Genomic DNA, 15,052 nt, shown 5'->3' on the forward strand with positions numbered 1-15,052 from the left:
TTATAGAATCCTGTTACCCTGCACCACAGAAACTGTTTATGTACGCAAGTAAGTTCATTGCTCACGACACTCATAAATAATATGCAAAGTTTGATCTTTCTATATTATTTCATAGTTTTGTAAAGATTTTACTACCTCTTATCCGGCCATGCCTGCCATAGAAATAATCTAGTTACCAGTCCCCAAAAATCTATACTGTAGTTGTAGAAGGTAGATCATTACTTATTTTTTTAATTTTAGTAAGGATGGAGAATGGGATGTGGTTGTCACCCAGGGCACCACTCTTCCCTGTGCAGCAGGTATAATGTGCATGAAGTTCTTTAGGAACATGATGGCTTCTAAAGGTTTCTAATCGAACCACTTTGTTTTTTGTTTTGTTTTTTAATTTATTTATACTTTAACCAGGTAAGGTAAAATGATCTAGATACCCTTTTCAGCCACAATCCGTGCCACAGTGGCAAAGATAGTAAGAATTAAGAAGTGCACTTTTTCATTAAAGAAATACTGCTACTAAGCTAGTTGACAAAGCTTGCTTGTACAGTAAGTATATAGCCTAAATGTGACAATGAATAAGTAAAACTTAAAAAAATATTTATAGAAATGTGTATTAGTGATGTTTAGCTATGCAATGTAAATTTCATTATAAATGCAGAATTATATATAAGCATATTGAAGCTCACAGCACATAAGAATCTCTGTAGTGCATTGGACTAGGAATCAGCAAGTGAATGTTGCATGGCTGTACAAAATAAAAAATAAAAATGGAGAAAATCATGTGGACACTAAAGGAATGTACTGTCTGACTGCTGTACCCGTTATTAATTATAGGTAGTAATATTTTATGTTTAGCACCAAGGCAGACTTGTGGAAGTTTAGATAATTGCATGTTTCAAAGCATTTTTAAGTTTTCTTCTGTGTGTAAATGCTAAACTGGATGTCTCAAAAATTCAACCTGAAAGGATAATTAATATAAAATGCTTGCATAGAAATGAGCTGACACTTCTGTTATCTATACAGGTTTCCTTAGCTTCTGCCCTGTTTGAGAAGGGTCTTATTCTCATCAAGAAGCCAACAACTTCATTAGAGGGAAATTAAGTGCAACTGTGGACTTTCGGTAAACAACTTGAAAGCCATTTTTGTAAATATGCGTGAAGACCAGTGCAATTTGGAATGCATGTTTTTTATTTCTTCATAATGTATAATGATTAAAAAGTGTTAATGATTAAAAAGCTCCTTTTTTACTACATTTGAGAGTATGTTTTGTGTGTGTGTTTACTGCATATCTGAACTATGTATGTACTTAAGATGCCATGTTCTGAACAGCCACACTTAAAGCTGCAAACTGATTGAATCCCAGGCATCGATTACATTTTTAAAACAAAACAAAACATTTGTTGCTGGAATTGTATTAGAAAACTCGTCGTTGGTCACACAAGAAACTGTCTTCTGAAAAGTGAAGCATGTTGATGTACACAAGCTGGATTGTAGTCAGGCTGATTAAGTCCAGCAGTTGTGATCTAGCATAAAGATGCATAATTCACCGTATGGTTTTGCACTGTTCTTCTAGATTTGGTACTGCACAGTCCTTGTTCGTATGCTTATCAGAAAAAACAAAAGTTGAGAACTAACTGCAATTCTGCCCAAGTAATAAATCCATCCATAAATCTGTATTCAAGAAGATCATTAACAGAAGGCAGAGTACAACTGGCATGGCATTATTTTTGCTTGTAACATTGAACTTCAAAAATAACTTTTTGGCCACGGTTTATTCTGGCCTTACTGGCCCTCATTTGTACCCCTTATCATAGCTGTTCTTATGGTAACCTGATATGATCCTTGATTTGTTGATCTCCCTTCCACTTTCAGGTCTTTGTGCTACCATGGCTATAGCTGCCCTCACAGGATTGAGAATTAAGGTGAAGATGAATCCATATTTTAATTTGCTTTCCCCTGTATGCAGATGCTCAGTGACTTCTCAACCTAGCTGTGCTGCAGGCCTGCAAGTGCAACCCTATGCATCTTCCAGGAGGCTGACATTGAGGCACTTGTCTCCTCTTCTGTACAGAAGAGAGAGTTCCACTCCAGCTATTCACTGTACCACCGGCACCAGGATTGTCGGAAAAAAACACCAGTCCCAACCAGCAAGACTGAACACATTTTTTGCGTCTGGCCATCCAGAGAAAACAGCATGCATCTTTGTCTCATCCACTGGTAAAAGTAGGACTACTTCCAGAAGAGAACTTCAGTAGACATTTGCAGCCCTGTCAGTGGCGTATAGTTTGCACCAACAAAGGGTGGAAAGATGCTCATTAGTTCAGAATCTCAGCATATCAGATGTTAGCATGTTTCATAAGTATCAGAATACAGACCAAAACAGATGAACTGCATTACAGACCATTTTTCTAACTAGGTAGTTTTGGGAGATGTGTATTAAAATGTAGAACATCACTAACAGAATTTTTTTGGCTAGTTTAGTTAATGAATATTCATAATGAGCATATTATATAAAATTGCGCCTGCCAGTTCTTTTCTGCCATTCAAGCAGTATGGATGTTGATTCTGATGCATTTCTGTGGACAATACTTATGTTCATTACTTAGAAGTGATATCACCGTTAAATTACTAGTCAAGACCTACAACATACTTATCTGTATTACCTTGGAGGAGAACATGGTATAAACAAAACCTAAAACATAGCCGCTTGATGAATAAGCTCACTTTTATCACTGCAAAAGACATTTATGATTCTCTTGGGTCCACTTTTTCCAATCCAAGCCAACTTCACAAGAGGATGGAGTTTCTGCCAGCATTTCAACCCTGCCCATTTGCTTATGTCACTGGGAGAAGCTGATGGTCTACTTGCTTAAAAGGAGGACAGGGGTGGTGTTTGAATGTTCTTGGAAATGGGATCTACATTGTGTCTGTGCATAGCCTAAGGTTTCAGACAGAGCATTGTCACAAAAGACCAAAAGTCAGAGAATAGGCCATAGCCTAGACCTCTTGGAGGTAAGTTTATTGCTAAAATAGCTTTCTATTCCTCATAGATGCTGAGCTCTTTATTAACTAGTAGGCATTTAAGCCTATGCCATCCTTATTTTCATTTGATAACAGCGGACCCAGGAGAGGTGTACCCTGGCTGCCACCGTAGGGATTTTGCCTTCATGGATGTAGGTATTGTCTTTTCCATTCAGTGTCTACCTCCTTAATCCAGGAAGCTGTCTGTATAGAGTCACCAGGCCACTGGCTGGAGATACTTGAGCTGAGGAATTCCCTTGTAGGCTGTCTTCCAAGCCCGTTAGGGTCTGCTGGCCAAGGTTAAGGGGGTGTCCATCATTAAATCACTGTTGCAGTGGGTTAAACTGTATGGGATATCCTGTCAAAGGTCAGACTAGCTGGCAGCTTTCCCAAGGCTCTAGGTCTCATTCCACATGCCCTGACCACTCCCTGAGTGGATAGTGTGCAAAAAACTCAGACCTTGTTGTTGACAGTCGACTAACATTTTCCAAGGCTGAGCAAATTAAAAAAAAAAATCACCTTTCTGTGAAAACGTATTTACCAGCTTTTCTTACTACTGTTTATGGTAGGTATAATAGAAATGGTTTACAGCTATTCTGTTTTTATGTAGTTAAGATTTCCTTTGCGGAACTCCTTGTTAAGTTGTTTATATGAGAAAAAAATGTATGTTTTATTCAAAATTGATAGCTGGGAGCATTACTTTCAGGTTTTGAGGATTGTCATTGTCCCCTACCCTCAAAGCTTGTATGCTTAATTATGTCCGTTTCACTTAACCACTTTCCAAATACCAGTACTGGAAAAAAAACTGATTTTGACTTTTTATAAAAGAATTCAAAGTAAAGTGAGGGAAAAAGTGACTTTTCTGTTTTAACTTGTAACATAAGGTTAAAACTGCTAATAGTGAGGCTCTTCATTGCAGATGCTTACTTCAGAACTTAATTGTTGTTCGTGATCATTTTACCTTACCACTCCTCAAAAGCCAGTTCTTGTAAAAAGCTGGTATTGGTTTTCTTGAGAGAAATTTGTTGCAAAGTATCATTTTGCATGAGGATAAGGTGTAACTCTTGGAATTTTTAGGCTAGGGCTAAAGCTTCTGGCTTTGAGGTTTGTCATCAGTTTTACCTCAGAACTTATTTATTAATGATGATTACACCTAGTCTCTGGTTAAATGCTATTTCTGGTAAAAAAGATGGTCTTGTATTTCTATAGAGAAATTCACTGCAGGTAACATTTTGTGTAAGAAGAAGGTTTACTTTTGTGGTAAAACTAGTTACTTTGGACTAGGGCTTGTGTGTTTGGTTGTCATTTAAGACTTTTACCTTCAACATCAGATTTATATCACTGGCTATGACTGACTATTTAAGACTTTTCTGTCTGCTCTTTTCAGACTCCTTTAGCAGCAAGGACATAGAGTGGGGTTTTGGCAGTCTCTCTGCTCTGTTTCTGAATCTCAAGAAGTTATAATTTAATTATGTGGCTCCAGTTTTCACCGAGGCTCTGATTTGACTCAGCTGCTGGTGTGAGAATCTGTTGTGGCTGTTCTTTGTTCATTGAACTACTCCTGTTCTTCTCTTGGTCCCTTTTGCTTACTTTTTAGAGAGCCACTAAGGACTGGGAGACGGACATGTCCTCCATGACTGGTTGCCCACCTTGGTCAAGGAAGGGCAACTGTAGTTGGTGTTAGGAATGGGAACGGATGGCATTTCTTTGCTTTTATACCCTCAGGATTCATTTCCAGGGTAAGTGTGTTCTTTTTAGCTTCTCTATATTTATGGGAAGTCTTCCAGGAAAAGGAAATAAAAAGTTAATTGTATTTCCCTCCTGAATCAAAGTGAGAAACTTGTTTCTGAGGGGAATTATTCTTCTATTTCCTGTATTAAAGAGGTGTCCTTTTCATTTGCTAAGGCCAGAAGGAATATATTAATTTAGTGGTATACCATCATAATTAGTCATTTATCTGATAAGTCACCAGCTTCCAATTATTCTGATAAAATGTATAAGGTGCCCTAACTATTTGATTTTTTTTATGTCCTCTAATATACTTTGCAGTAATTTCTCTCTTAATTCTAGTCTCTGCCAAGAAACTTATTGCAACTAACCCCATCCCTGATAATAGCAAAGAGAGACCTTGAAAAGCTTAATAAGAAGGCTTATACTTCTGCTTTGCCTTCAGAATAGTCTATGGTCAGCCGTACATATCTTGTTGACAGTGTCAGAAAGTTACTGTTTGATCCCTTTCTTTCAGAGAATATGGCATCTCTGGATTTTGTATTATCTTCTATGTCCATACTAACCAAACATTCTTTAAAATGTCTGTAAGAAAGTGCACTTGCTAATGCTATGACAGCTGCCACTGGGTCAGTGAATGGAGGATTGGCCTGGCTTCATTCTCAGAAATTTCAGAGAATGTTAAATCTGAGATCCTTACGCTCCCATTAGACAGAGAGATATTGTTTGACCCATCATCAACTGCAGATGTCCTTCCATATTGTTGCAATATACATTATCTATGTGATCTCCTGCAAAGGATAGCCCAATGTCCGACCAGTATACCAAAGTCTTTATATCGTCTTCGTATAATAGCCATATGCTCCCCCCGCCATGAGTAGGGCATAAAGGGTGATGTACGTATGCTGAATTCTCAAAACTAGTTTGCCACCAGTCCAAACACCACAGTTAAACATCAGTCTGAACAGACAAGCTAAGCTGGTTTCTACCGACCTGTTTACAAATAAGTGCCCCATTGGGGTTCCTTCTTTATCTTCCTTTATTTGCGTATTTAGAGTTCATATTATCCAGTAAGGGGAAAATGTCAGTGTGGGAGACAGATCCCCATAAAGACTGTCACGAGGAGTGTTTGTTTTGCCTATGTGCTTCACACAGTCATACCCAGTGTACCATTTGTTGGGCTTTTTTCCTCAAAACTCTTCACAGCCATCTGTCCTCTCTGTTTATCTTGAGAACCAACATGTCAAACATTTAATCTAAGGCTGAGTCCACCCAGCACAGGATACAGCTGTCTCTCAAAAAGAAGACCAAGAAGTCTTTGATTCTGCTGCTGTCCAGCCTCCATTGGACATCTCTCTCAAGGTGAATAAAGACACCTCTTTCCTCTGCCATGGCCCTTTTGGAGGCCAGAATGGAACCGGCCTCTTGCACATCCTGTGAGGCACTGCAAACATCCACAGTGGACATTGAGAGGGAACAACAGCTGATCATTTATGAAGGGCCAAGGGGACTCCTCAGATTTTGGTGAAGGAAGAAGTCCCTGTTACCTTTATTGAGTCTAGGCATGGCTCTTAGCCTCTTAGTTTGGTCAAAGCAGACATCCCACTAAAGAAGAAGCAGAAAACTAAGCACATTCCTCCCACTGCTAAGGATCCACAAAGGGAATGGCAAGATTTTAATCAAGGCTTGTTCATTGTCCTGATGGCCTTAAGACCACCTTGGGGGTGTCTGTTCCTGATTCCCTTGATCCTGTACTCCAGCTAAAAGTACTAGGGAGTCTTGATTCTTCAGATGAGGAGGTGAATTCAGGGGAGGAGTTGTTGGCCTACTCCTGACAAATTACCTCTCCTTTAGACTACAGGTCTGATGAATATAATTCATTAAGTTTTGGCTCTCCCTTTGAGGAGTTGTCCTTTGGGGACAACCTTTTCCACCCTTTCCTCTGGTAAAGAGGCTAGAGAGAAAGGGGGGAAAAGGGTGTACCATGGCCTTTAGGCCTTTTTTAGGGTTTATTGAACCCATATGACCAGGTATATCTTGGTTCTTTTGTCACAGCTTGGGGTTTGTCTGAGCTTCCTGACTGTAAAGGAGAGGGTTCCTAAGCATATGTTTGCTGTTAAACACATCCAGACTTGTACATTTCAAAAGCCCCCTTTTCAGACAAATTTGCCACCATCTGACCTATTTTCTTCCCCTCCTCTTCCTGTCAGCCAGGTTTGCCTGTCCCTCAGGCTTTCCCTATCCCTCCCTGACTGGCAACAGATAACTTCACATCACATTCTTGGGTTCTGTCCATTATCCATGACGGTTATTTTGTGGTATGGAAATCTCTTCTCCCCTGACTCAGGTCTTCCTCAGTCTCCAGACCAGCTTCACCATTTGTCTGGAATTCTGCAGTATTTACTGCATCAGAGCACCATTTATCTGATTCTTGTTACCCAAAAGGGAACAGGATTTTACTCCAGAATGTTTATGGTTCAGAAAAAAGATGGAACCTGGAGACTGGTCTTAGATCTTTCCTTCCGAAAGATTCCCTCCAGACTCTGTTTCCCCTCTTAATTCCACAGGCTTTTCTGGCATCGCTAGACATAAAGGATGCCTATCTTCATATTCTCCTTCACCCTCTATGCAGGACATTTTTATGTTTCTTAGTTTCTTCCTCACATTTTCAGCCCTTTGCTTTGCCCTTTGATCCATTTACAGGGGTGTCCACCAAATGTCTGGCCTCTGTCATAGCCTTTTGCAAGTTTCAGGGAATCCATATATTCCCATATCAAGACGATCTGCTTTTTTAGGCTCCCTCCCAATCTGGGCTTTTGCAGGATCTGAACTTCACCATACTCCTCCTGGGTAGCCTGGGATTCACCATCAGTCTCAAGAAGTCCGGTATAACTCCTCAAGACCACATTTTTCTGGGATGCAGAATTCAGACTATTACAATGTTGGCTACTCTTTCTTCTTCAAAGGTTCTGCCTCTCACTACCTCTAGTCTCTGCTTCCCCCTTTGCTTATTTCTGCAAGAGAAGAATTTCTCAGAATCCTGGGGTCCATGGCATCTACTTTTCCCATGGTGCCCTTCACTAGACTTCACACGAGGAAACTTCAGTGGTACCTAAAGACCGTTTCCAGCATTTCCATCCTCTGGTGTTTTCAGTTCCCTTACTTCCTTGTCTCAGACTTGTTATATTGGTGGATTTAACAGGTCTCCCAAAATCTGGGACTACCTTTTCAGACTCCTACCCATAGCCGACATCTGTTCACAGGTGTTTCCGATCTGAGGTATGGAGCCTCTTCAAAAAATCTGAGTGTTCAAGTTATGTGGAATCTTCATCCAAGGTCAGACCACATTAACATAAAAGAAATGAGGGCACACATTCGTTCTCTTCATCCCTTCCATTCATTTTGGTCTCCAGACCCTTTAAGAGTCTTTACAGGCAACACCACAGTCATGTGGTACATCAGCAAATGGGGGCACAAGGTCTTGTATTTGCAAGCTGTTTTGGTTATCTGCTATCATGCTGTCAGGTAACTCCATTCCTTCAGAATACAAGCTTGTAGCAGACTCCCTGAGCAGGTCCAGGATACATCATGAATGGATGCTTCACAGAGAAGTGTTTCAGGGCATAGTGCATTGATGGGGTATTCCTCAAGTGGATCTTTTTGCCTCCCCTCTAAGCAGGCAACTTCCTCACTTCTGATCCAGAGTCCCTAGATCTCTGACTTGGAAGGCGGACCTTTTCTTGAAGGGAATGTTCATATATGGTCACCCTCCTCTTCTTCTGCTTCCCAGGGTCCTGCACAAGATCATGAAGAACTCCTTCAGAATCTTCCTAGTGACTCCCTTTCTCTTTCATCTGGCCAGGGGCAGTCATCACAAGTTACCTCAAAGGCTCGATCTTCTAACACAAGACTAAGATTTTTATATTCACTGTCACTTGTCCACTCTTCAGTTGCCACTTTGGGTAGTAGAATTTTGATTACGTTCAGATACTGCTTTTCTGAGGATGTGCTTAGGGTACTGCAGGAGGCCAGGAAACCTGCTACCAGAAAATCCTATATGGCTAAATGGAAAAGATTTTCTGTTTGGTGTCAAGCAACACCAGGATCCCTTCTCAGTGGGAGTCCCGTTGCTCCTTTCTTACTTGTGTGAACTTCTTAATGCTGGCTTGGCATATTTTGTTAGAGCTTATTTGGCAACAGTCTCTGGTTGTCTGCCTTTGAACCCGCCATTGACCTCTCATTTATAGGTCAAATAAATCCTTAAAGGCATTGTTCATATCAGGACCCTAAGAAAACCTATTCATTCCTTTTGGGACCTTCATTTTGTCCTTGAAAAATTGACTTGAGGGCATTTTCAACCTGCTTATTCTTGTTCTTTGCAACATTGTATCTGGAAGACTGTTTTATTAGTTGCCCTAACTTCATCCTGGAGAGTGTCGGAACTTCAGGCTCTAATGGCATCTCCTCTTTTTTTTTTTTTTTTTTTTACTTTTTACAGAGATAGGGTGTTTCTGCATATTAATCCTCCTTTTATGCCTAAGATGGTCTGTGATTTGTCTCTTAATCAGTCTAGCTGGCTTCCTCCCCTTTTTCCTTCTCTGCAGTGTGCTACTGAGGTGGTTTGTCAGACCTTCGATCTACATAGGCAACTTGGGTATTATTTTTTTTAAATGAAAGATTTCTGCAAATTTGGGCAAGTTTTTGTTTCTTTTAATTTCAGAACATTGGGTTTGGTGGTTTCTAAGCAAGCCATCTCCTCCTAGATTTCTAAGGCCATTTCCTTTTGCTATTATTTCTTGATAAAGAGCTTTCTGCTTCAGTTTGAGCTTATTCTAAGAGGGCAGTAGCATCTTATGGGGCTGTCATCAAGGGTTAAGATACTAGATCCATCCTTGAAGCCACTATTTAGTCTTCTGTCCCCACTTTTACTAAACATTACAAGTGGGTTGACATTTCCAGAGCTAGGGTAGGGTTTGCCAGAGCAATCCATGTGTTTGTGGAAGACTTCTCTTTGCCTTCCTTGTCCCATCCTGTGCAGTAGCTTTGGTGTTCTCCCATATGTAATGAATACTGCAACAGTGATATCGAAGAACATAGTACAGTTGTGTAAAATCTTGGCATAAAATAAAATCTAAATTAAAGTCTTAACAGTAGATGTTCTCCTTTTCTCTTTTGCAATATTCAGACCCTCCCTCCTGCTACACATTTATTCCCTACCCCTCAGTGGGGAGCATACAGCTGCTGTGCAATGCTGGGAGGATGTAAAGGCTTCGGTGTATTGGCCAGATGTTAGGCTATCCTTGGCAAAAGATCCCACAGGTGATGAGTACTGCAACAGTGTAAAGGACATCTACTGTTATGGTAAGTTTTTACACAACTGTACTTTCTTAAAAGATTTCATTGAAAGAGAAAGTCTCTTCAGAGGGTACATTTTTTTTTCTCTCCATACAAAGTTGACTGGGAGGTTCAAGGAAGAAGGGAGTATTATTCTAGATCAAAGAACAACTTAAAAGGAATAATGGCTATATACGCCCTTCCCTCCCTCGGTACCCACCACCCTAGCGTCTCTAAATTCCTCAAATTTATGTTTTCATTTCCCTTGATGGCAACACATAACATCAGACAATCCAACAAGAAGGTTATATTTGGCAATGTTATGCCTTTTCCCTTTTTCTAAGGAGTGCACTTGTTCCAACCAATCTTTGTTCCCCACATGTCAGCATTCTGTCTCGGAAGATGCTAGAACCTTTCCCCCCAATCAAGTAAGGAAGGAAGGATTATATTCAAATCTTATGATGCCAAAGAAAGAATCAAACTAGACTTGTAAGCTGCATCCAAAGTCTCAAAGACTTCAGACAGTTTTCTGTCTTCTATTTTGGATAATTATGAAATCCAAGTGTGTACCCAAAGTACTTCAGACTGCAAGGCATTCACATTTTTTTTCCCTTTTGGAAGATTGTCTTATTTATGCAGACTCTTCTCAAGTCTTCAAGAATCTCTGGTCTTATTAAAAAAAAAAAAAAAAACTTTCAGTCTGGATTTTCTAGTAATCCTGCAGAAATCTTTTAAATTTCCAGATGTTCTTCGTGTTTCACTGTTGCAGTGCTTACATTTGGGTAATCTGCTGGCAGGTTGCCCTCAGTCGGCCTGAATAATGTCTTGGGTACTGCGTCGGTTGCTATCTCCTCTTCCATGACGTCAAGTTGTCAGGGGTATAAAACATGCAGCCGATGCCATTTTATTCAGTCTTTTTTGCCGCGCGGTGCCCGTAGCAGAAGCAGTTCGCAAGTGCTGGTTGGCCGACTCCTGAAATTTTCGCATTCGAGTTTCAGAACCGAAGTCTTCAACTAAAGCGAAGTACCCCATTGGGGAAACTTTTTCTTATTCCTTAGCGATGTCAGCAAAAGTTAATAATTGCATTACTTGTGGGAAGCAAATACCTCATAAGGATTTTCATTTGTACTGTATTCCTTGCCTAGGCCCAAATCATAACGTGCCTTGCTGTCGGTTTTGTGCTAGATTTAACCAACGCACTATTAAGCATCGGTATATTTTTGCTTCAAAATATTTTGGATCCAGATTTAATTACCCTGAAATGTCGTCGGTTAGCTTCCGGAGTTCACAAAAAAACGCAAAGAAAAGGACAGAGACAGACCGTCGAGGTCCAAAACCGATGAAGCTTCTCCTAAGCCAGTCGCCGGTTTGCCGGTACTCAGTGAGTCGCTTTCGCAGCCCCTGATACCTGCTACTTTTGAGTCACAGGCCTCTACCAAGACCCATGTGGAGTCGGTATGCCACAAGATTCTCAGAGTATTGAACCCGCGGATGTCTCCCCCTTGGATGGGTCCTGAGCCGCTGAGCAGGAACCGGCTTCTGAGGGTGTTTTCAGGCCTCAACATTTTTATATAAAACCGACGCCAGCTTCAAAAACATCTTCTAAGTCTAAAAAAACAACGCATGAGCCACGTGCTCAGGCCCCTATGCCTAAAAAAACAGATGATCAAAATGGCTGAGGACTTAATTACCTTGATCAGGGGTTCCCACCCCAACCCCGCTAAGAAGCCTAGGCAAGACACTGATTATGAATCTTCAGATCAGGTTTCCATTTCCTCTGATTCCTCTTCTGATCAGGAATTTTCTATTCCACCCTATGAGGATTCAGATGCAGAAGAATCAATCCCATCCGCATCTCCTCCTGAGGATTATTCTTTTTGAGAAACCTTGCATACTTTAAGGGAACATTTTCATTGGGAGAGTCAGGATTTCTCTGAATCAAAAAAGAGGCTTAGGGATTTCCTTCTTCTTCCTCAGCATAGGCCTTTGGCTATACCTCCTGTATTAGATATTGTTGATGATGTGTTTTCGGAATCCAGCACGGCTCCTGATTCCCTACCTTCGGCTCTTAGTAAGCCAGACTGATATTACAGGGTTCCTGACTCACACAAATTTCTGTTCAAAAATCCTGCTGCTGATCTTGAGACTATTTCACAGGGTCCCAAAGGTTGTACTGCCAAAAATCCACATTCCTACCCCCTTTGCAGACTAGCCATGGCATTGAGGAACACAGCCTTGACTTACCGAGTACATCTTCAAGCTCAGTTCCTGCCAGGAAAACAAAATACTCTGGCAGACGACCTAAGCTGAAGTCTTATGGACCCGCATGACTGGAAACTAGAGCCACAAATCTTCAGCATGGTACCACAGAAATGGGGGAGCCCAGACACAGATCTATCTGCCTCTCGCCAAAACTATCAACTGGACAAATTCTGCACAAGAACTTATCACAGACAAGCATGGAAAGTGGATGCCCTATCCTTCAGTTGGAAAAACCTATCAGTCTGTGACTTTCCCCCTCTGCCTCTTTTCTCCAAGGTCTTACTAGAGGTCAGACCGGAAAAAACAAAAATGATCGTAATTGCTCCAGACTGGTTTCGCCACACTGGTACCCAATTCTAAGGAATATGTCTCAACTCCCTCCATGGTACTTGCCTCAAATACCTCATCTACTGTCTCAGCAGAACAATCAAATTCTGCACACTCTGCTCCAAACTCTGAACCTTGCTGCATGGCTGATCATTTAATTATTCAAACAACACCTCTCAGTAAATCTGTGATCGATGTCATTTTGGAGGCCAGAAGGCTTAGTACTAGAAAATCTTATGCTGATAAATGGAAGAGATTCTGTGCTTGGAACCAAGCATAAGGAACAGACACAGCAAAACCAAATATCCCTCAGATTTTACAATACTTAACTGAGATGCTGGACAAGGGCCTATCTTTTTTTTCAGTAAAAATCCACGCCTCTGCCATCTCGGCTCATTACAACACGGAGCTTCCCATCTTTTCTCATCCTCTGCTAGAACAGTATCTTAGAGAGGCAAAATATTTAAGGCCTCCCAGAAGATCACCAACTCCTGCATGGGACCTCAATTTTGTGCTGGAAAAACTCACCCTGCCTTCTTTTGAACCAGCAGCTACTGCGGATATAAAATTTTTATCTTGGAAAACAGCTTTCCTTTTGGCAATCACTTCAGCAAGAAGGGTTTCAGAACTACAGGCTCTCATGGCTGTGGAGCCTTTTATTACATTTTACCTGGACAGGGTGTTCCTCCGGACCAATCCTTCCTTTATGCCTAAGGTGGTATCTAGTGTGGCTCTTAACCAAACTATTCACCTACCAACTTTTTACTCAAATCTGCAGAACAAGGGGGATCGAATTCTGCATTCATTGGACGTACACAGACAACTAAAATTCAAACAGGACCAAATCTCTAAGAAAGTCTGAGCAACTACTGGTGGCATTTGCTTCAGGATCAGAAGGGAAGGCTATATCAAAGCAGACTATTTCTAAGTGGATAAGCCACTGCATTCGTTTCTGCTACTTACACCATGGTAAACCTGTGCCCAAGGGGATCAGGTCACATTCCACCAGGGCTGCCTCTACCTCAGCAGCTTTTCTCAGAGGAGTTCTAACGAAAGACATTCTAGAAGCTGCTACTTGGAGCTCTGTGCATACCTTCACAAAGCATTATCATTTGCCTCTCTTCTCCAAATCCAGGGCAGGCTTTGCCACTGCAGTTCTGCAGGGCCTTATAGCTGCTCCTAATGCTATTTAGTTCCATTCTCCCATCCATAGCTTTGAGATTCTACCCAAATGTAATGACTGCAACAGTGAAACACGAAGAACATTGTACAGTTGTGTACACTTACCTTAAATGTAGATGTTCGAGTGTATTCACTGTTGCTGTCCGGGTTACCCACCTGCCATCCCCCTTTTCTATAATTTCTCTTTCCTTCACTATATTCTAAAGCCTTTGTGGTGTATGTGCTTTTAGATGAAGGTAAAGTTTATGTTGCTGAAAGTCCGTTTACATATATATTACTGTTTATTTATACACACACACACTATATGTATATATATTTGCCCCCCATTTGGGGGGCACCTGACATCTGGGGCAAGAAAAACTGAATAAAATGGTATCAGCTGCATGTTTTATACCCCTGATGACCTGACATCATGGAAGAGGAGACAGCAACCGACGCAGGACCCAAGACTTTGTTATTCAGGCTGAGGACAACCTGCCAGCAGATTACCCAAATGTAATGACTGCAGCAGTGAATACACTCTAACATCTACGTTTATGGTAAGTGTACACAACTGTACTTTCTTAAAACTGTGTTTCTGCAATATTTCTGGGAAACATTCATATTGATGTCTTTTTCAAAACACACTGGAATAGTCAGTGACTATGGAGTAGCTCAAAAATTGAAATTAATGACCTACTCTGTTCTCATATTTAATTTGGCTGTATTTCACTTGAGAAAATGACAGTGGTTCATAAGATCAGTTTAGATACAACTCCAGCACACTCGTTTCACATCAGTTCCAGTGCTGGGGTTTGTGAAAATGGAAGTAATCTAGTGAGTGAATCAGAGGCCTCTCTCCTACTCATTCTGTAACCTCTGATGCTTTAGAATTTGTGAGACTGTATCCAAGAGGGCGAGAGTCCAGGACATGTATGTCATACAAGCAAGACAAATAAAAAACAGGTAAATGTCAAGCAAGTGTTGGTTTAAATGAATTTCCTCAAATCCCTGAACCATCTTTGGACTCCATACTCATTACTAGCCATCTCAGACAGAATTATAGCGATGCGGTACATAAACAAACTGGGGAAACGTGTCCTGTTATCTTTGCAGACTGACTCTCGTAGCTGGAGAGCTAACTTCTCAGCTGTCTGTGTTCCTTAAGGCTACCTACATACACTCTGAGCAGAACCTTTTTGCAGACAATTAGTCATGACCAGGA

General features: G+C 41.0%; 1 protein-coding gene across 3 annotated transcripts in view; it reads left to right on the forward strand.

Annotated features, from left to right (window-relative positions):
* RIOX1 (ribosomal oxygenase 1) overlaps positions 1-1,246 on the forward strand; it is a 1,390,763-nt gene extending 1,389,517 nt beyond the window's left edge. For all 3 annotated transcript variants that reach the window (XM_044059130.1, XM_044059139.1, XM_044059122.1), the window contains exon 15: positions 1,018-1,246. In XM_044059130.1, the coding sequence (XP_043915065.1) occupies positions 1,018-1,095 (78 nt within the window). In that variant the 3' untranslated portion in view covers positions 1,096-1,246. The remainder of the gene's footprint in view (positions 1-1,017) is intronic.
* Positions 1,247-15,052: the final 13,806 nt, after the last annotated feature.

Source organism: Protopterus annectens, chromosome 1.part2 (assembly GCF_019279795.1).
Source record: "Protopterus annectens isolate FY-2018-M chromosome 1.part2, PAN1.0, whole genome shotgun sequence".
Classification (NCBI taxonomy): Eukaryota; Metazoa; Chordata; order Ceratodontiformes; family Protopteridae; genus Protopterus; species Protopterus annectens.